Raw genomic sequence first — 21224 nt, 5'->3', positions numbered from 1 at the left:
TTCCCATAATCAGGCATGTGCATATTCATGACTGGTTGTTAATATACATAACAGAAGTAGCATGCAGTTGCCGTTTCTGGTTGTTAATATACAACTAAATGGTTCCACATCTCTGAAAGTTATTCTTCATGTTTAAATTTATCAAACATAGAGTGCAAATGAATGAAAGAAAATGTATCACTTGGCTCTGTTTCTGTGTGCATTCACTCCCATTTTTTTTTTTAGTAAACCGTGACCCAACATGCTTAAGAAATACATTTAAGAATATATACATTTTATATTTACACAGTTTTTAAATTGGCAGCATTATTAGTCTGTGTTCTTTGAGATCCACTAATGTGGCAAGGCTTTCAAAGATGTAGTCAGTAACATTCAATAAACCTACAAGGTTTGGACTAACCTTACAGTTTCGTACACATATTCATTCCTCCTTTCCTATTACTACCTGTACAGTAGTATAATATTAGAATGAATCTTTCACTTCTGAAACAGAGTGTGCAGTATTTTGAAAAGTCTTAACCAATGCCAGGTGTGTGACATATCAAAACTTGAACCTGGTATCTTCATTATACTTTTTTTACCTCTATCAAAATGTATCTGACTCTTAACTGTTTTCCAAGTGATATTCTGATATGCAGTCGCATCCCCTAAATTTCTGCTCCCCTTTATTTTACTTTATTAATACTCACAGCTTAATAATTTGTTTGAGAGGTTTCTCATGCTTCAACAGGTGAGGAATATACTGTATGAGTGTTCTTTCACATCACAGTTATTGCAGCAGCTGTAGTGTTTTGTTAATTCTTTTAAAAATATATTTACTCTGCTGTTCTGTTTTTCAGGAATTTATTCCCTGTGGTAACACTGGAAATCAGTAGGATACAATGTTTTCTGTTTTTTAGCAGGAGCAAATCATGCTATATATTATAATATGATTGATTAACTGGCAATGCATCAGTTACTACTCCTGTACGTGAACATGCCTCTGTTAAGTAACTCTCCAAGTTTCACAATAACATGTTGCCCGACAGCTTCATCTTCCATGTGCTCTAACAAGGGAACCTCCCCATCGCATCCCCCTCAGATTTAGTTATAAGTTGACACAGTGGATAGGCCTTGAAAAACTGAACACAGATCAATCGAAAAAACAGGAAGAAGTTGTGTGGAACTATCCCTCGGGTGAAAAGTTAATTTTCGCAAAGTTATGATCTGTCCGTTCGTTCATTCATTGACGCCTCTGTTCACTGTAATAAGTTTAGTGTCTGTGTTTTGCGACCGCACCGCAAAACCGTCCGATTAGTAGACGAAATGACGTGCCTTTTTTTTTTTTTTTTTTTTTTGTTTGTTCATTTTCGTTCATTGTATCTGCTCGGTGCGGATGTCGCAAGACACCCGTTTCAGTTCGTAGTTGATCCATTATCTCAGTTTTTTTTATTACAGAGGGCAACTAACCCTCTGACCGAACACATTGAGATACCGTGCCAGCGTCTCTCCAATGGGCACCGAAAACATTTGATCACAAGGTCATAGGTCAACCGATTCCTCCACAGGAAAACACGTCTGATATATTCTATACGACACTGGTGACGGCATGTGCGTCACATGACAGGAATATGTTGTCGACCCACCTAACTTGTACACTTGGCGAATGGGTAAAAAGATTCTTCTACCTTGCCCGATTTAGGTTTTCTTGTGGATGTGACAATTGTCTGAAAATAAAAAAAACTGAACTTTTCACTCTAGGGGAGGATTGAACCAAGGACCTCTCGTTCCGCAGCTGCTCACGCTAACCACGGGACCACGGTGCTCCTGATTTTATTTAACCCTTGATGTCGCATATCTTGCACATGGACTACTCAGTTTGCACATTTTGCTTATTTTTTTCACAGTTCCACACAACTTCTACCTGTTTTCGCGATTGATCTGTGTTCAGTTTTTCCAGGCCTATCCACTGTGCCAACTTATAACTAAATCTGAGGGTGGTGCGATGGGGAGGTTCCCTTGTAAGTATAAATGATAATTACATTAGTGTGAACCATGGTCTCAGTTAGATGATCAATTTCATCCCAAAATCACATAACTGTAGTTGTGATCCAAACTGTTACCTGCACACCCATCTAAGTAAGTAATGAATGATATTTCTTTTTATTGTCCCTCAAGAGACAAAAATTACATGTAATAGTGAAGAGGTCTGGCCTATGCTTAAATATATTAATTACCTGGAGATCACCCAAAGAATTTTGTTCCAGTTCTAATGTTTGCCCAGTGTTGATGCTATTGGAGGCATCTGGACTGGCATTGTTGGATTATAACTGTCTCCTGGATCTTTTTCACTTATTTGGAAAGCTTGGCAGTACTCCAAGGTTTCTAATATAACTTAAGTAATCCTGTTGCAAACTGCAGCTCACATTTCTTTTTAACCCTTCCTGTGTGAATTGCGAATAATTTTTAACTAACTATTCTTTCCTCCGTATTTGTCACTTTTCCTGCATTTCTAAAACTGACTAGGAAAAAAAGTTTATATAGGTTGCAAAAAATTCTATATGAAAATTATGCTGGCCTGTGGATCTGTGACAGGTTCCACACTTGTCAATTTTGGAACTAAAATTTTGTGTGACAGCTGAAAATATTTTATCACTGAAAGTTTATTAATATAGAATTTCTAAATATGGTTAATTTTCTAAAACTGTAAAAGAGTGACAATATTATAACATAGTTTTAATTTGTGCTTTAAAGACCAGGTACACAGAGTAACCAAAATTATTTATGGAATAACTTATATATATTTTCTAATGGAACACAATATCTTATTAGAGAATAGTGTTTGTCTCAACTTCTTGTGAACACATAATTAGTGTTAACTTAACCTATCTAATTATCAGTCATTTAGTATGAGACACAAATACTTAACTAGTACTTCTCAAAACTGTGTTGGATATTAGTTAACAGAGCATGACAGCTTCAGTTACAGAATCTGTTGTAAAAGATTAAAGTTTCCAACATATTTTAGTTAATCAATTAATTAATCCATCCATCAATCCAGTTCTATTGATACCTTCAAGCAAGAGAACCTTCTTGGATGCGTAATTAATCAGTGTCATGTATTCAATGGATGCAAGGTAAGTACCACTTACCAAGCATAAACTGAAAACAATATGAAACTAATGGCTGATAAAAACATTAAAGTTTAAAACCATTCCTTTAAGGGGATGACAAATGCAATATTATACAATAGTTTGGGATTAGCACTGCTGATTTTTCCAGGAAATGTAGCTACACTCTAGCCCCAGCCAACAGATCATGTAGCGAGGCAGCTGTAGGCCTTAGTGTCAGGTTGAAGAACTAAAACTTTTAATTTCATTTGTGGAAAAGGTACTTGTGCTCAAGGAAAATGAGTAATTACATAAGTGGTACATAATTTTACATTATCTCTATGTCATAACAGTCGTAGCAGTTTATAATAACCAATGTCAGTATGAATGTGGGACTCGGCTACACAACTTTGATGCCCCAGTTTCCAAGAAAAGAAGAACGTAATACAACTGTGTAAACCTACAACTAAATTGTGCATTATAACTAGCAATCTGCCACAACATATTTCAATAAGCAACTTTACAACAGCAATGAGTAGTTATCAGGATGCGCAAAAGCTAAACAAATACAATTATTTTGAACTCGTACATCTTCTAAGTGGTTCTGATGAAAAGCTGAATCATTATTTATAACATTCTTCTGTATTTACAGGAGTGTCAAATCTAATACAGAATGATTTGACTGCTTCTGTATAAAGAAACTCATGAATAAAATAACGAAGGAGAACAGTGAATCAAATTTTGTCTCGCTTATTTCGGATGAAACAACTGACATGTGTAATTTCTTACAGGTTTGTTTCATCAGTACTTCACTATGTCACAGCTGTCGGTCAAGGCTTTTAAAATTCATGAACATGCTCAGAGTTATCAAGGAGCTGATCATAATGCTGGTCATTTGAATGGTTTGCAGTCAAGATGCTCTTACTACTATTTTTTCAAAGCATCCAACAGAACGAGAGTTATAGATGATGAAGTAAAAATGACTGCACCATATGTCTTCTGTATGATCAACATTTTGACCCGTCTGCTGGGATCTTCTTCAGGATTTGTTGTGTGTATTGGTGGGCCATTTTCACCACAAAAAAAGGGATTTTTCCTGCACTTAAGCTGAAGAAGAATTAGTGGTTAAATTACCCCTGGTGCTATTGGTGGGCCATCGTCATTAGAAAACATCAAAATTGACAGATCAAGAAAGAGGGAATGTTTATCAAAACTATTATTTCCAATAATGATAGAACCTGAAGTAATGAATTAAAATTTCTGCCACAGACAGGGCGTGAACCCAGGTCTCCTGCATACCAGGCAAGTGTGCCAGCCATTACACCACCGCGGTATTGTATCTACCACAGCTGCACAGACTACCTAAGTCCAATGCCCACCGTAACACAGACTTCAATTCAGACCTTCACCCCCTTTTCCTCTTCTCACATCGTCACTACTGCTAAGGTCCTCAAACACTTGGAATAGCACCCAGCTTTGTACATAATGGGGAAATCCTGCATGTTCAGCAGATCAATGAATCACCTATGCCTGGGGTACAGGCAGAATTTTCTCATTACATACAAAGCTGGGGTGCTATTCCAGTGTCAGAGAGCCTCGACAATAGCGGTGATGTGAGAAGGAGAAAATGTGCTCTGTCTGAACTGCAGTTTGTGTTAGGAGGGGCACTGGACTTAAGACAGTCCCTGCTGCTGTGGTAGCCATGACGTTACAGTGGTGTAGTGGCTAGTACATCTGCATAGTAAGAAGGAGACCTGGGTTTAAGTCCTGGCCTTGGCATAAGTTTCCATTCATTACTTCAGCTTCTATCCTTATCTAAGTTAAAGTTGAGACTCTTACATCTCTGGAAAAATGTTATTCTATCAGTTCAAAAATATTATTATCCACAGAGGTGGCTTCCTGGATGTTGTTTCTATTACTCATGCAGAACATCTACATATTCACTTTTTTGTTGGGGAGAAGCCATGAAGTCCAAAGCTTATAGCTGTCCTCTCCATTGAAGTTACATTTGTTCTTGAAATCTCAATCACTTCTCAGACTTCTGTTCCATAAATTATCTGTCAGTTGGCACATGTATGTTGTTGAAATCGATGTCATTGTCACAGTTCTCCTGATGTTCTGCTACCATAGATTTCACGATCTGTTTTGGCAATGTGTGGCATTCATGTTCCTTATTATTTCCTCTAACAGTCCTTCCAGTTCCACCTACATACACTTTTCCATAGCCACATATGATTTCATAGGCTCCCACAGTGTGGGGGAAATCAGGAGTGTCTTTTTTGCATCAGCAGAAGTCCTTCAGTTTCTTTTAGCTGAAAAAAAGGGTCCCGTATACCATTTTTCCATAGAATTCTGCTAATGCAATCATTAAGCCCAGAAACAAATGGTAATTTTTCAGAGAGAGAAGGCGGTTCCTCATCCTTCCTATTGGCACAGTTAGTATTTCGTTCAAAAGACCCATCTAAGGACAAACTATCATAGACATTGGCCTTCATTGTCCTCTTTAAGAAATCCAACTGTGATTCCAAGCTGTTATTGTGACATACAGAAGGTATGTTAAAATAGAGCGTTGAGCGGTGCTTGCTTCTGGGCTGGGTGACGGTGTGAATGGCATCTAAATACCTGCTCCTGTTACTAGGCTTTCTATATGCTGTGTGTCCTAGAGTGTTGTCAGATTATATAGCAATACATCTAGATAGACAGAGGGGGGGGGGGGGGGGGGAGAGGGAGAGAGAGAGAGAGAGAGAGAGAGAGAGAGAGAGAAAGGCAAAGTTGATTTTGGGGTGAATTTCATTTAAGAAATTGTGGAGACAGTGGAGCTCCTCTATGCTGTGCGGCCATATAACAAATGTGTCACCTACATAGCAGAGATTCTGAGCAACAGGCATTAAATAATGCACCATTAAAGCCTTCCTGCCATGTGGATGATACATTTGTTATACGCCCCCCCCCCCCCTCCCCACAGCCCAAGCAACCAGAAACAGTGGTCATGTGTCAATGAGTTGTGCTTGTGTGAATGTATGTGTGTGTCCCATTGAGTGTCATATCTTATTGTCCATTCAAAAGTCTGAACAAATTGGAGCAATATTTGAGTGAAATTAACACAAGCTTAGTAGCAAACTATATATTAAATTGTGGTTTGTGTTCTGTAAAGTTAAATTAATCTGAGACCTATTTAAATTGCATGTGAAAATGCACTGATGGAAATGGAAAGTGTTACAGTGTGAAGCACAAGGCTGATATTTATCAAATTTTGTGGAGATGGTCATCATATGATGGACATAAAATGATTAAACTTTCCTTCCATTTGGAACTCATGTCCACCATCAGCATCTGTAACAGGGTCCCCACAGACACAAATACATTGCACGTGCTGTAGCATGGAAGCAAACATTTTCTGAATGTCATCTTGATGAATTCCTTGTCATACCTGAAACACATGCTGCATCAGTTCATGAAGATTTCTTAATGGAAGCTGATACAAAAGTATCTCTCTCACTGTCACATCACAGGCATTCTCTATGGGTGGCAAACCAAGGGATCTGGCAGGTCAGTCAAGAATCCATACATTCCTTTAAGCAGTCTTTGGTGTGAACTGCAGTGTGTCACCTTGCTTTATCTGGTGTAATATGCCATTATCTACCTCGGCCATGAAGGGTATAACAGTAGGGTTCATCATTCTTTCCACATACTTGTGAGCACCCAGCCTCCCTTCAACAATTACCAAGTCAGTTCCTTGGTCATAACCAATAGCCATCAAACCAAATTCCAAGATAAACCTTTCAGAATGTAAATTCATGGTCCAAGAAACCCTTCTGTTCCTGACATTTCGTCCAGGACTGCTCTGGACATCCTCAGAGGTGCTTCTACTTCTCCGCTGAGTCTTGCTGACTTGGACGAAATGTCAGGAACAGAAGAGTTTCTTGGACCACAACTTTACATCCCAAAGGTTTTACCAGCAGCTATGTCATCAGGTTGTGAAAGCCTTCATTCTATGATCATAATTCCAAGAGTTGGAGAGGTGTGGGTCTCAAAAACACTGAGGCCTGTGACCTTGCATCCAGTCATTTATTGACACTATCATGTCATGTGACTAAAAAAAACAGAATGCAACTCAATATCCCAGTTGCCCAGTTGACTCTGGCTGCACCACACTATAGACCGATTTCCCATTTGCAAATGACTGTAGTCTGTGCAGGTCTAGGCATGCATCACAGCAGAGCACTCAGAAAACTACTGAATGCTCATTGGCCATCACAGAATGTGTGACATCAGGTGCGCACAATGAACCTACACTCTACCGCCATCATTTGTGCCCCAACTGCAGTCTCTGTTGTCCATAATATGATGTCAGTGGTAAATGACACACAGCAATTCGAGATCTCAACCCGACTTCAAGTAATGTGTTCCCAATTATTCAAAGGAACACACTGCCTGTATAACCTCTGCCCACACTGTAGCTGTTGTCAATTAGCTATTCATCAGAGCAAGTAGAGCAGTCCTTCGACCTTCTCATAGTATACTCCTCCTGGAAAGATTCAGGCCTGCTTTTCTATCCGCACTGTTGTCATGAGTCCATCTCATCGCCACTCATTCTGCAGCAGTTGCACTAGTCAATTGTTCGCACTTAAAAGTACTGCCAGGTCCTTCACGCCAGTGTTTCATCTCCGCTAGCTCAGTGCCTAATGGTGATAAGCTGCATCTAGGGATGCTATGTTGTGATCTGAAAAGTTCTAGTAACATTAGACACACCCAGTAGTCAACATGTACTCGCATCAGTCTTCATCTGTAAGACTGGTTTTTTTCTGTACTGAGAATACTACAAATACACTCACTTAAGGATAAAGATGTCCCACAGGCATGGAAACAATGAAGTATCCATTTGGTAGCTTTCTATCAAAATATATCTGTGTAACATTTTCCATTTCCATCAGCATACTGCACTCTTATTTTGGCAAGAACAACCTCAGAGACTAGAAACAGAAAATATTTGGTTACCTGCAATGAGGCAGGCCTTGGCAGCACTCGTCTTGCACCAGGCCTGGGGACCCTTAGGGAAGCGTGCTGTGGCGGCCGGTGCCTCTGCCTGTGGGTAAGCAGAGCCTCTTCTTCATCCTCAGAAGTGCTGTATGCAGCCACTGCCACCCCTGCAGCCGGTCCAGGGTAAGAAACACTACCACTGCCACAAAATTCACGACCGTACCTCGGCCCAATAGTTCTAATAATTGTGGCATCTGTCTCTGTCGTACTACGGCTAGATTCTGCAACTGTGTCGTAACCTGCATCAGGACTGGTGTAGCGGGCCGGTCCCGTTCGTTTACAGTTCCTTCTGCGGCAACAAGCTACTGTGGCAGCTGCTGCAATTGCGATCACTGCTAGGGGAACTCCGATCAAAAGAGTTAGACCAACAGTGGACTGCCAGTCAAAGAAGGTTTCATGTAGTTCTTCAGGCATTGGGCACACGGTAATGTTACATGTCTGCGTCACGTCAGTCATGGAGGGTGCCAGGAGGTTAATTCCGCGGTCTGATGTCCATCGGTGCAGGTTCCAAAGATTGCAGTCAGACTGCAGCAGCCCACCAAAAAGTCTCAGGTACTGTAATTGCACTAAACCACGCAGGGAACATACACTGAGCACTGGGAATGCATTGTTTGCCAGGTACAGATGAGTGAGATTACTCAGTTCTTCAAAAGATGTAAATGATACGTCTTCTACATCATTATTCTCCAGGTAGAGCTTCTTTAGACCACCCAATCCAGTAAAGAGCCCCGGATTGATCTCTTTTATTTTATTATGATCTAAGTGAAGAACACGTAAATTCATAAGTGGACTGAAGATACCTATCTCAAGACTTTCAAGTCTGTTGTGGGAGAGATATAACACATCTAAACTGGTTTGTTGAACAAATAAGTCAACATTGAATTCCTGTAGCAGATTACTTGAGAGGTCAAGCACAAGCAACTGGCTCAATGGATTGAGTGCACCACTTTCAATGTTGATAAGCCTGTGAAAGAAAAGAAAAAGCTTCATAAAGTAATGCAGTTCTCACAACACTAATGTCTCAATAACAAATCTTGTATTTTAAAGTCTAAGAAACCAGGTAGTAAATATAGATAGTGTATAATACTCTGCAAGTACTCACCAGACTCCTAAACATGCTGATGAAATAATGACCTTATTTGAGCAATATACAGGGTCTTTCATAAACCAAAGGCAGATTTCAAAATTTTTCATTGCCCAAATATTGTATGATTGGGAACATTTTTAACACTTCATTTGCTAATGCACATTTCAAAGTTACTACTTAGAAGTAAGGATAATTTTTCATCTTCAAACACAAATTTGTGAATTGCAAAATATATTTGTTGAGGCAGTTTGCATTTGCAAGTGCATGATATTCCCTTTAATAGAATTGTTGGATGGCTATGGGAAGTCCTGGGAGCATGTCCCTCCACCCTCCAAATGACAAGTCTGGGAAAGGAAGTGCACCACACACAGGTTGTGGGCTTGACTATACGGAGCTTATTGTCAGTCACTTCCAGCCACTCATCCTCCCACCGACGCATGACTCCTGAGCTCAACAGCGGGCTGAGTGCGTGCAGGGGGATAGCACACTGAGATACTTGTGGATCAAGACACGCCTCCTTGGCTGCGAGATCTGCCCTTTCATTCCCAGCAATGCCGACATGCCCCGGATCCCAGCAGAAAGCCACAATCTTCCCCAGTCGCTGTAGTTGGAGGAGGGCATCCTGGATGGTCTGGACTATTTTATCTGCTGGATACAAATGTTGCAATGAGTGAAGGGCACTGAGTGAATCGGAAAAGACAAGAAATTTAGGACAGGAAGGATGTCTCATCTGCTCCAGTGCCCACAAGATCGCAGACAATTCTGTATGTTTTTCCCTTTCCTTACGTTTTACTTTCTTATGTAGCATTTTTCTTCTTTTCCTGCCTTCTTTGTGTGTGTGTGTTTCAGTTTTATTAGGTCTGTCCACATTCGTTCCTTTTAATGTGTCAGGGTGCTGATGACCTCGACGTTGAGCACCCATAAGCCCCAACACACTGCACTGACAAGTCTGGGGCTATCCCAATAAAATCACTCTTAAGTGATGAATCAGCACAGGAAGAGCAAGATCTTCACTGGTTGCGATCCTGATGTCAGCAAACATTAACCTACATGTATGGAGTCATGACAAAGAACTCTTTTGAATACCTGATGCTTGGTCCCCTTGTGAATTAAGAGATCACATTGCCACTCCTGTAACTTGGTATTTCAGAAGCAATTGATCTAAACATGATACAAAATATAGAGCCAATTTTACCATGCTTCGCTCAGCACTCCTTAAAAATTCAGAAGTCCACAATCAAAATGACATTTTATAATCAGACCTTTCTTTTGAAATACTATACATCATTGATGAATTTAATTGTATTAAAAGGAATGCATGTTTTAAAAATTTATTACATTCACAACAATATAGATGGAATTTGTGAGTACATCTTCTAAGAGGTACAACTTCCAATACAGCCAGTTGCAAAATTAACATTTTTTTTTTTTTTAAAATGACAGTGCTTTGAGAGGGGAAAAGGTTGTATTGTAAGAGTGTTAGGTTTATCAAATTGATAGAGTTATCTCAGTGATCAATCAAGTTTTTTCTGCCAGTACAGAAACCTTTGAAAGAGTTTGAAAGTGTGGTCCCTTGAGCAGAATTATTCTTAATCTGCTGGTTTCCCATGTGAGTGTTGCATTTAGTGAACATGCACTAGTTCAGCAGGAAGAAGCCTCTTATCAGAGTTTGGAGCCATTAGATAGCTGGAGGTTGTGTTTAATGGACGAGGACAACTTGGTGAGGTCTAGTTTAAAGAAAAGACTTCAGTTTGTTTCTGTGGAAATTCAAAGTGAGGAGATTATCAGTGGAAGCTGCTATAAATCAGCTGGGCTCAGTTTAGCTGTTGGGGTATATGTTTTTAATTCTAGTGATTGGCTCTGGGAGGTTAATTACAGTGTATTTATAAAATGGTACAATTTTAATCCTGTTTCGCAGGATGGCTATCCTTATTTATGCTGATTTAATAGTGTGGCACTGCAAAGAATTAATTAGAATCTGCCATTAAATGTTTCTGTGTAAATCGGCAGAGAAATATGTTGCATAATAATCCTTGTGTATGACGCAATATTGCTTCTACCCACAGCCATGAGTTGAAATTCATGTAACAACGCTGTAGCTCTGAGGACTACACAGAAGGAACATTTCAAATGTTATTTCAAGAATTATAAACAACCAAACACTCCATGTACAGACAGAAAATACTACTGCGTATCAGATGCCAGCAGAAACAGATGCATACAGCTGACACAGAACCCACCTTATGAAGCACAGGTTCTGAAGAGAATGGTGTTGGAGGAAATGAGACTGTAGCCTGCTTATTTATTAATATTAATATCACCATACTCATATTTCTCTGAAATGCATTTTTATTTGTCCATTGCTCTTACATGTAATGAATCCATCAATGAATCATACTATTCCCTTTAGCATTGGGATTACACCAAACACAGTATAGGTACCTCAGCTGCAATGTTCACCTTACCATTTCTACAAGAAACAATAGGAAATCTGTCACCTGACAATAATGATGTCTGTGGACTATTATTCAACATAACAACAATTCCAATGGCTTGGTTCAAAAATTCACAGAAAGAATCAACTAAGGTACTGCTTAGTTGTGCTCACAGTTGCACACTAAACCCTAAATTTGAATCCCACAATTTCAAATTCAGAGAAAACCATTACACAATATTGTCTCAGTACTTGAAGTAGCTGACCTGTATGGTTTCAGTATCTCACTTGCAACAATATCTAAAAAAAAGACTGCTGATTAAGTAAGTTATCTGATGATACTTAAAACATGCAAAAGTGAAAAATGACCAAGATGCAAAGCAATTTAAAAAGACACAATCTCTCTCCTCTTTAATTCACATTTACTCACTCAGTTACAACCAGCCACTCATAAAGTAGAGTAGAAAATAGAGTATTTATTCTAAAATCTGCTGAAAGAATCCAATTAGGCGGCCTGAGTGGCCGAGTGGTTCTAGGCGCTACAGTCTGGAACCGCGCGACCGCTACGGTCACGGGTTTGAATCTTGCCTCGGGCATGGATGTGTGTGATGTCCTTAGGTTGGTTAGGTTTAAGTAGTTCTAAGTTCTAGGGGACTGATGACCTCAAAAGTTAAGTCCGATTGTGCTCAGAGCCATTTGAACCAACCAATCCAATTACATTAGCAGGGTAAAGGCTGAAGTAAAAACTATGTAAATGCAAGCTAGCTGATCAACAACAATGGAAAGAGAAAAAGGCAGAGAGAGATTGAGATCAAGAGCCAGCAAGATATTGTATTACATACACTCCACCAGGATCTACCATTACCATGTTGAGGAACAATATCATATATTTTACATGATCATATTTTTAATCACACTCAACTGTTTGCTGCTAAAATAGATGGCAGATCATGTGCTAAAGTAACTTCTATTGAGCATAAGAGGCAATCTGTTTAAATATGGCATGCTAAAACTTGCAAATGATGAACAACTACATTTGGTTGGTTGGATGTTCTGATTGAAATAGGGAAATATACTGCAATATATTGGCCCTATTTCTAGTTTTTGAGAAGAATTTCATCTCACTGGAGGAGCTGCAAGACATTATGCCGTAAGCGAGTGGTTAGCTTCTTTGAAGACAGTGATAGTAAATAAAAAATATCTCTGAACCTCATTATCAAACAAAATGGAGCTACCTTCAATTAAAGCACATGAAGAGTTACAACAAGACCTAAGGTAGGCCATGTTGACCCCATGACTCTACTATAAAAAGCACTCCCCATGTTTCTTTTTTAAGGCCTGTAACTCAGTAATGAAACAATGATTTTGAGAAAAGAAGCTCTGCTTTATCATGTAGGATGTAATTTTAGTTTAACAACATGTGTACAACAAAACTGATGAGCCAAAGTCAATTAAATTTTGCAACTATTCCAAAGTCCAAAAAATCTATTTTGTATCATTGTCAATTGTAGAATAGGTCTTTCTCCCAATGTGTGATATGTTAAGTAGCCGACTTCAAAACACTATGTGAAAGAAGGCAATATAGGATGCAAACACAGAACAAACCACAAAAGGGGGCTTTTCTTTCGCATTTTTTGTACCATTGTACATCTGAGAGATCAATAATGTAGACAGAAGAATTACAAACAAAAGAACTCCAAACTCCATAATCAAGAGCAAAATATAGGGAATCTTGGTGCAACTTGTTTCAAAAACAGGGGTGATGACTGTTATAAACACATACATTCTAAAAGCCATATTGCGTGTGAAAAGACTGCACCCAACCACTTATTCAGATTTCCACCAGTACAATACTAGAAATAAAATTAGAAGAGAACCATATTATATGAAAAACAACAAATGCTTTGTGAAATTATGTAAATAGAAATCAGTAAACATCTTATTGTAATTTTGTTGTAAATTAATGACGTATTCGGAAGAATGTGCCTTGTGTATTGTACAGTAACTGTAATCATTACTGTTTCTTTGAACATGTGCAGTATACCATTCGATGTTGAATAAAGCTATTATTATTATTATTATTATTATTATTATTATTATTATTATTAATATAAGATTTATATCTATATCCATACTCTGCAAATCACTTAAGTGCATGAGAAAAAGAGAGAGAGAGAGAGAGAGAGAGAGAGTACTTTCCTATTGTACCACATACTAGCATTTCTTTCCATTCCATTTATAGTTAGGGCAGGGGAGGAGTGTATAAAGGCTTCTGTGCATGCTGTAATTAGTCTAATCCTGTCTTTATGCTCCCTACAAGAGTGATACATAGGAGGCTGAAATATATTTCTAGATTCCTCACTTCACTTAGTATTGCTTCCTGAAATGCTTTTCATTCATGAGGTGACACCTTTATTCAGACACCAGCTACTTTAGGTTTTTCAACATTACAGAGACACTCGCATGGGTTAAACAAACCTGCGATCCTTTGTGTTGCCCTTGTTTGTATATATACAATACCCATTCTTCTTCTTCTTGGTCTTCTTCTCCTCTCCCTCCCCTTGTTCTCACTGAAACATTTACCTCCTTATACAGTTCATCACAAAGCCTCTTCCAATCTTCTCTTTTCTCCCACAGTCTATCACTCAGTATTTCCCCCCACTGTAATAATCTTCAGCTCACAACATCCTTCACCTAATCTGTCCATCTCATTCTTGGTTTTCCCTTTGTTCTTCTTCCAGATTCTGTTGACTCCAGAGCTCTTTGTGATAGCCTTTCTTTTCTCATTCTTTTAACATGGCCAAATCATTTCATCCTATTTCTCTCCAAAGTTTCTTTTACAGGATTGATCAGAAGTGTGTCATTTCTTATCCTATCCCTTCTCATCTTACCCTAGAATCCTTGTCGGAAGTCCATCTCTATTGTTTGTATTCTACTCAGATCTTTCTTTGTCCAGGTTCAACATTCTGATCCATAGGTCAGAAATGGCAGATAATACGATTTTTATATCATGATCTTTGCTTTGGCAGGTATTTATACTTGTTAATCATGTCTGGTACACAGTATTAAAATTTTGAACAATTTTCTATCCCATACAAAATTACTTCCTTGACTTTTCCTTTCCTTGTTAGCTTACTTCTGAGATATTTTGAAGCATCTACACCTTCCAAATTTTTTCCATTACAGCTTACACCCTTCATTTTTTTCATTTTCCCTGCTGATTTTCATTACCTTATCAGCTTATTTTACCGCCTGCTTCTTCAATTACCCCTGCCAGGTATTTAGTTGTTCATATCATTTGCTGTTGATCCTCGGTGAACTTTCCTTTTGATGTTCTAAGTGGCTACCATGAAGAGCACTGGCAAGAGCACATTTCCTTGTCAAACCCCTTCATCTGTTCTAAACCATTCTAATGTTTTGCCACTTCTTTATAATTACAATTCAGGCATTTGTTATGCGTGTTTCTGATTCAAAATCACATTCCTTCTGACAGTTCCAGTCAGATCTTGTCATCTCTCTTTCCTTCAAACAGTGCTGTAAGCCTTTTTAATATCTATGAATGCAACTACTATGTCTTTCCCAAATTCCCATTTCTTTCTTACCACCTTTGTAGCTTTAAATATGGCATCTATATTTGATCTTCCAAGCCAAAATCCTTGTTTTTCTCATAATTGTGCTTCTATCTTGTTCCTGATTTTCTGTAAAATTACATTTTCGTAAATCTTCTTGTAATGTCATATTAATGCTACTCCTCTGTAGTTCTCATGGAGAGTTTTGTTACCTTTCTCAAAAACAGGTCCAATAATTGCTTTAGTCTAATCATCAGGAATCACTCTGTTGATTCATATTATCCTCCTTATTCTACATAGACACACAATTCCAGAAGGTCCTGTGGCTTTGATTACTTCCACTGTAATGCCACATACTCCAGGAGCTTTGCATTTTTCAGTTCTTTCTTTCAGCTTTCTCCAGATCCAACATCTACGTATTTCCTCTTGTTAACCCTATTTTGTATAAGGCTCTCACATTTGAGCATTATTCCAGGAGGGGGTGCAGAGTGGTTTTGTACACAATCTTATATCAAGACTGGCTGCGTTTTCCCGACAGTCCACCTATGAACTGAAAACTGCAACCTGCTTTACTTATGACGGAGCCTATGTGATCTGAGCCGATGTATTCATTCAATTTCATATCCCCACAGATATTTAAACCAGATATTTTTATGATTCAACTGATTCCAATTGTGACTCATAGATAATGTAGTAATTAGACTCTACACTTTTGCATAATTTTAGATTTCTGTGCATTTAAAGCAGATTGAGAACTTACAGTCATGCAGATTTTTTCAAACAAAAACTCATTACAGACAACTGCACCATTTGCAAAAAGCCTGAGGTTGTTATTAATATTTTCCATTATGATACTGTCCATCACGTCACTAATATACAACATTTACAGCAAACGCCCTGACACACTTTTCTGGGGCACAAATGTTAATTCTACATCTATTGTGTTTTCCTTTTAAGATAATATGCTGTGTGTTTCCCACCACAAAACCTTCAATCCAGTTACAAATTTCATTTGATACCCTATATGATCATACGTTCATTAACAAGAATTGGTAGGCTACTAGGCCAAATGCTTTTGAAAGTCAAGAAATATTGCACAAACCCAACTGCCTTCATTCAGGGCTTTCAGGATGTCGCATGGAGAAAGCATCAGTTGAGTTCCACATGACTGATGTTTTCAAAATCCACACTGGTCATCATGGAGGAGGTCATTCTGTTTTGAGATATCTCATTATGTTTGAGCTTAGAATTTTTTCTAATCTTCTACATCAGCTAAATGTCAATAACATAGTCTGTGAATCATTTCCACTACCCTTCTTGAAAGTGTGATCTCTACTTTCTTCCAGCTATTGCCACCTCCCCCCCTTTTTTTGGGTCTAAAATATATCATGGTTAAAAGAGGCTAGCTCAGTTAAAAATTCTGTATTGGATTTGATACAGATTCCAACAGAGCTTGAGACCTTCTCCAGTTTAACAATTTCAGCTGTGTCTTTATGCCACTCTCATTAATATCCAGATCACTCACTTTTGCTATGTATCTGATCTACTGCGGGGTACTACCCTTAAATTCTAAATAATTGAAACTGGAGTTCAGCATTTCTACTGTGGCTTTGCTACTCTTAATTTTGGTTCCTGTGTCATCCATGGGTGTCTGGACACTGGCTTTGATACCACTAATAGCCTTTATGAATAACCAAAACTTCTTTCAGTTTTGTCAGCCATATCTGATAAGATTCTGCTGTGCTAGTTAGTTTCATGTTCCATTGTGCATTGTGCAACGAGTTCAGCTCCCGTTCATGCACAGAGTTTTAACCCGGCAGGAAGTTCAAAACAGCACATGTTTGCTGCAGAGATTCTGAATAGAATCTGTAAGTGCTGCCCATTTATCCCACATCTGAAGTATCAGCTGCAACTATAAGTTGCCCTTATAAGGTTGAATGCAGGTAAAAAATTTAAAATCATCCACAATGAGCACTGCATTAACTGCCCTCGTCATTAAAACTCTCCACAACATTCTTGCTAACCAACAAACAAATTTTCATTCACATCACAATATTTCTGGCACATATATTGCACTCCAGGAACACGTTATAATATCCCTTTGTTACTGAAAGTGATTCATTTGAAGCTTTGGGAAATTATGATGTTCATTTCAGAGAATTGTAGAGGAAAGTGCTTAAGCTAGATTCTGGAGTTATGTTCGAATCAACAGCAGTTTGAGCTTCACTTGACAAAGAAAATGAGCATTTTACTTTTTTTGAGGGGAATAAAAGAAAAGAAAAAAGTAGAAGAGAAAAGGTTGTCTGAAGACGCTTAACACGAAGACCCACCTGTTGTTGGAAAGATAGAGGTACTGTAACCCTGGAAGCTCTGTGAATGATCCATTTGGTATATCACTGATTAGATTGTATGACAACCAGAGTTCAGTCATCAGGGGACAGCAGTCACCCAGAAATGAGTCTGGTACAGGGATCTCTGAAATGTTACATCGCTGCAGCTGCATAACACGGAGGCTGGGTATGTCTTCCAGTCTTGGTGGATACGGACCCAGGGGATTATCGCTCAACGTTAGAGATTCAAGTCTTAATGCTCCAATGAAAGCACGTTCATCAATACGTTGGATTGAGTTTCGAGCAAGAGACAGCCACCTGCAACATAAAAAGTTCACTATTAGGTCATTATATTTTTGTTTTGTCTTTACATATGGTTTAAAGCTTTGTCTACGGTGACTATACTACATAACACTCTGTAGCAACCTGTAGGCCATGAGTAAGTCATTTTTGTGTAATACACTTTCATCCAGGAAGGTATGCAAGAAAACTTCTGTGAAGTTTGGAAGGTAGGAGACAGGGAGAGACAGAAGGAAAGGTGTGAGGGCAAGTCATGAGTCATGGCTGGATAGCTCAGCCATTAAGGACATTGTGCATGGTAAGCAAGGTTCTGGGTTCGAGTCCCAGTCCGGTATTTATTATTAACCTGCCAGGAAGGTGCAAGGTGAAGATTTATTCTGGAATGCCAGTGTTGTTCTAACAGTGTTTGGGATAGCAGGAATTCTTGCTAATGAATGCCTGCATCAATATTATGTGAATGGTGGAAAGAGAGAGGACATCCTGTTTTGTAGCTAGACTCTTTTCCATTATCTGATTACTTGAGTTTGTTCTTGTTGTGTCATGTCAACTGTCACGAGTACAAAAAATCTGTAGAGACTTAAGAGTATCATGCGGTAAGAGTTCTCGCGACTTGTCGCATCGTATGAACAACACTGAGGTTGTCCAAAAGGTTGCGATGAAACTTTGTGAGATTATGACATGCCTACATAGTTGCTGGAGGATGCCACTCTGAAAACCTTTTATGAATGTAATGCCTTAGACAAGGTGTGGAGAAAAATGAAATTATTAAAATACAGGCAGAAGAAACAGGTATCATGGTCAGATGAGTACATGTTATCAACACAGAATCATACAAGGGCAATGTAGTAGTGGGTTTACTGAATAAGTAAATAGCAATTCGGGTGAACAGTTACAAACAGCACAACAAGCAGATTATCCTCGCCAAGAGAGAACACAGCCAAAATCCATCATAATAGTAAAGTACACTCGGCCACTGGTTCACAGATTAAGAGATTGAAAAAATTTACAATGACATAAAGTAATTTATTCAGTACTGAATTGTGATGTTACTCATGAAGTTCTCCTTAAAATTCACAATCATGACTAACATATCTTCCAAACTACGATCTTCATTAGCATAGCAGTTTGATCATGCAAGTAACAAATTAATAGCAGTAGTAGTAAGTTAAATAACAATAATAAAGATAAATACAATACACCATGGCATTTACGCCACCATGCAAATCATGATCTGTCATGTGTATTGAATTGCATTCACTGCTGAGGCCATGCATGTCGGTAACGAGACAGGTTACCCTCTCCACATAAGACAGATGGTCAAGACACTTGGTCCTGGAATGTGGGGAAGTTTAAACAGTGAGAGACTTGTCCTTGACTGATGGCAGACTGAAGGAAATCCTGCATCAAAATTGTTAGGAGGATGCATAAATTTCAGAAATAATATTTAATATATGATTTATCAGAAAATCAATTAACCATGCTTGAGTCTTTTCTCATGCTGGCACTTAAACGTTATTGCAATTTATTTTAAAACAATGAATTTGTAAAGATAAAAATTAATTATAATTTGGTGACAAATATTGGCAGGAATAGCCATAAGTATCGTGAAAATGCTCATAGCACAAGCATGCATAAACTGGTTAAACGTACTCATCAATCAGCCTCTGAGATGGCCAACATTTAACTAGTCTAGCTTGGTAATCAGTAGCATGAACATATAATTCATGATCAGACTGACCAGTTATATTTCTATAAGTGAAAATGAGAAATGATAACCTTATCTCTGGCACTGTTACCCTGATATTAAAAGACTCTGACAGAAAGACAGTGAAGATATGCTTGAGACAACATGCAGTCGGTACAATGATTAATGGATTATGTCTGTCTCTCAAGTAACTTTTTTTTTCATATTCCATATTGTTATAAGTGTTTCTCTATTTCACTTGGACAAATAAATAAGGTGGCACGCCTTTTTCTTAAAAGAAACACTTTAAACATTATTACAGTAATAGTAATAGCAGTCCCAAATGCCACACTGAATTTTACTATTAAAGTTACGAATGTTAGATAGCACAACCTATAGAGAAGAATTCCAGTGGGAACAACAGACCTTTAGGATGAAGGAGGTAAGCAAGCATCTTCTCAGACAACTATCAAACCCCCGAAGGTGTCCAACGTAGCTCTCTAAATGCAATTTCATGCAAGGGACAACGTATGGCATTAGCGTATTTAAGTACAGCAATGTATCACTGTAAGTATAATTCCTATTTTGATCTTTTTCAACAGAAGAGATCGGGAGGGAACCACTACAGTTTCATTTTAGACCTACCCATTCACTCCAGAGAATTTAGAGTACTTTAAAGAAATCCTCATCCTGTTAAACGACACACTGTTAAAATATCAGTCAAGCTGCAGAAGATGGGCAGAAACAAACCACAGTGTGCTGTTAAGATATAAATTTCTGTTGAAACAGTTTTTGTGAATATGACGACCAAATCTTTGGAAGAGCCAGCCACAGTGAAATCACTATCTGATATGCAAAGTAAGACAAGTGAAATACCCTCAGACATCAATAAGCTCATAATAATTCCAGTTCCAAAGAAGGCAGAAGAATATGTGAATATTTATTTATTTAACCTGAAATATTACCAAACCACCAGTTTAATAAATCATTGTTGCAAAATATTGACACCAATTATTTACAAAAAAATGGAAAAATTGGTAGAAGTTGACCTCAGGGAACACCACATACAGTTCCAATGAAATGTATGGCGTTACTGACCCTATGACTTATTTTAGAAGATAGTTTGGAAAAAGTCAAAGTTATACTTAATGTCATTTGAAGATTTAGAGGAATTTTTGACTATGTTGCCTAGAACACACTCTTTCAAATTCTGAAAGCAGCAGAGATAAAGTACAGGGAGTAAATGGTTATTTACTACTTGTAGAGAAACCATACTGCAGTTACAGGAGTAGAACATGAAAGGGAAGTAGTATTAGTTGAGTAGGGAATGAGACAGGTTTGTAGTCTACCACCAATGTTGTTCAGTATGTGCAATGAGCAAACTTTGAAGAGAACCAAGAAGATAACTGGAAAAGGAATTAGAGATGAGAGAGAAGAGAAACAACTTTGAGATTTGCCAATGACATTGTAATTCTGTCAGAGATGGAGACAACAAAAGATTTGAAAGAGCAGTTGAACAAAATGGATAGTGACTTGAAAAGAGTTTATGACATGTTATTTGAGCAGCAAAATTAAAGGATGATGGCCAAAGGAGACAGAGGATATAAAATTCAGACTGACAATAGCAAGAAACGTATTTCTGAAGGTACTTACCTGGGGTATAGCCTTGTATGACTATGGACAGTTCAGAC

The 21224-nt window shown here is 38.3% G+C and overlaps 1 protein-coding gene across 1 annotated transcript in view; it reads right to left on the bottom strand.

The window, feature by feature from the left end:
* Positions 1-21224, bottom strand: part of LOC124605175 (leucine-rich repeat-containing protein 15-like) — a 51596-nt gene that overhangs the window by 11507 nt on the left and 18865 nt on the right. Inside the window, exons 2-3 of the mRNA XM_047136687.1 lie at positions 17550-17867; positions 8088-9093 (exon numbers count right to left, since the gene is read on the bottom strand). Coding sequence (XP_046992643.1) covers positions 8088-9093; positions 17550-17722 — 1179 coding nt within the window. The 5' untranslated portion in view covers positions 17723-17867. The remainder of the gene's footprint in view (positions 1-8087; positions 9094-17549; positions 17868-21224) is intronic.

Source organism: Schistocerca americana, chromosome 3 (assembly GCF_021461395.2).
Source record: "Schistocerca americana isolate TAMUIC-IGC-003095 chromosome 3, iqSchAmer2.1, whole genome shotgun sequence".
Classification (NCBI taxonomy): Eukaryota; Metazoa; Arthropoda; class Insecta; order Orthoptera; family Acrididae; genus Schistocerca; species Schistocerca americana.
The sequence above is the reverse complement of the archived record's forward strand: the minus strand, read 5'-3'. Positions and strand labels throughout refer to the sequence as shown.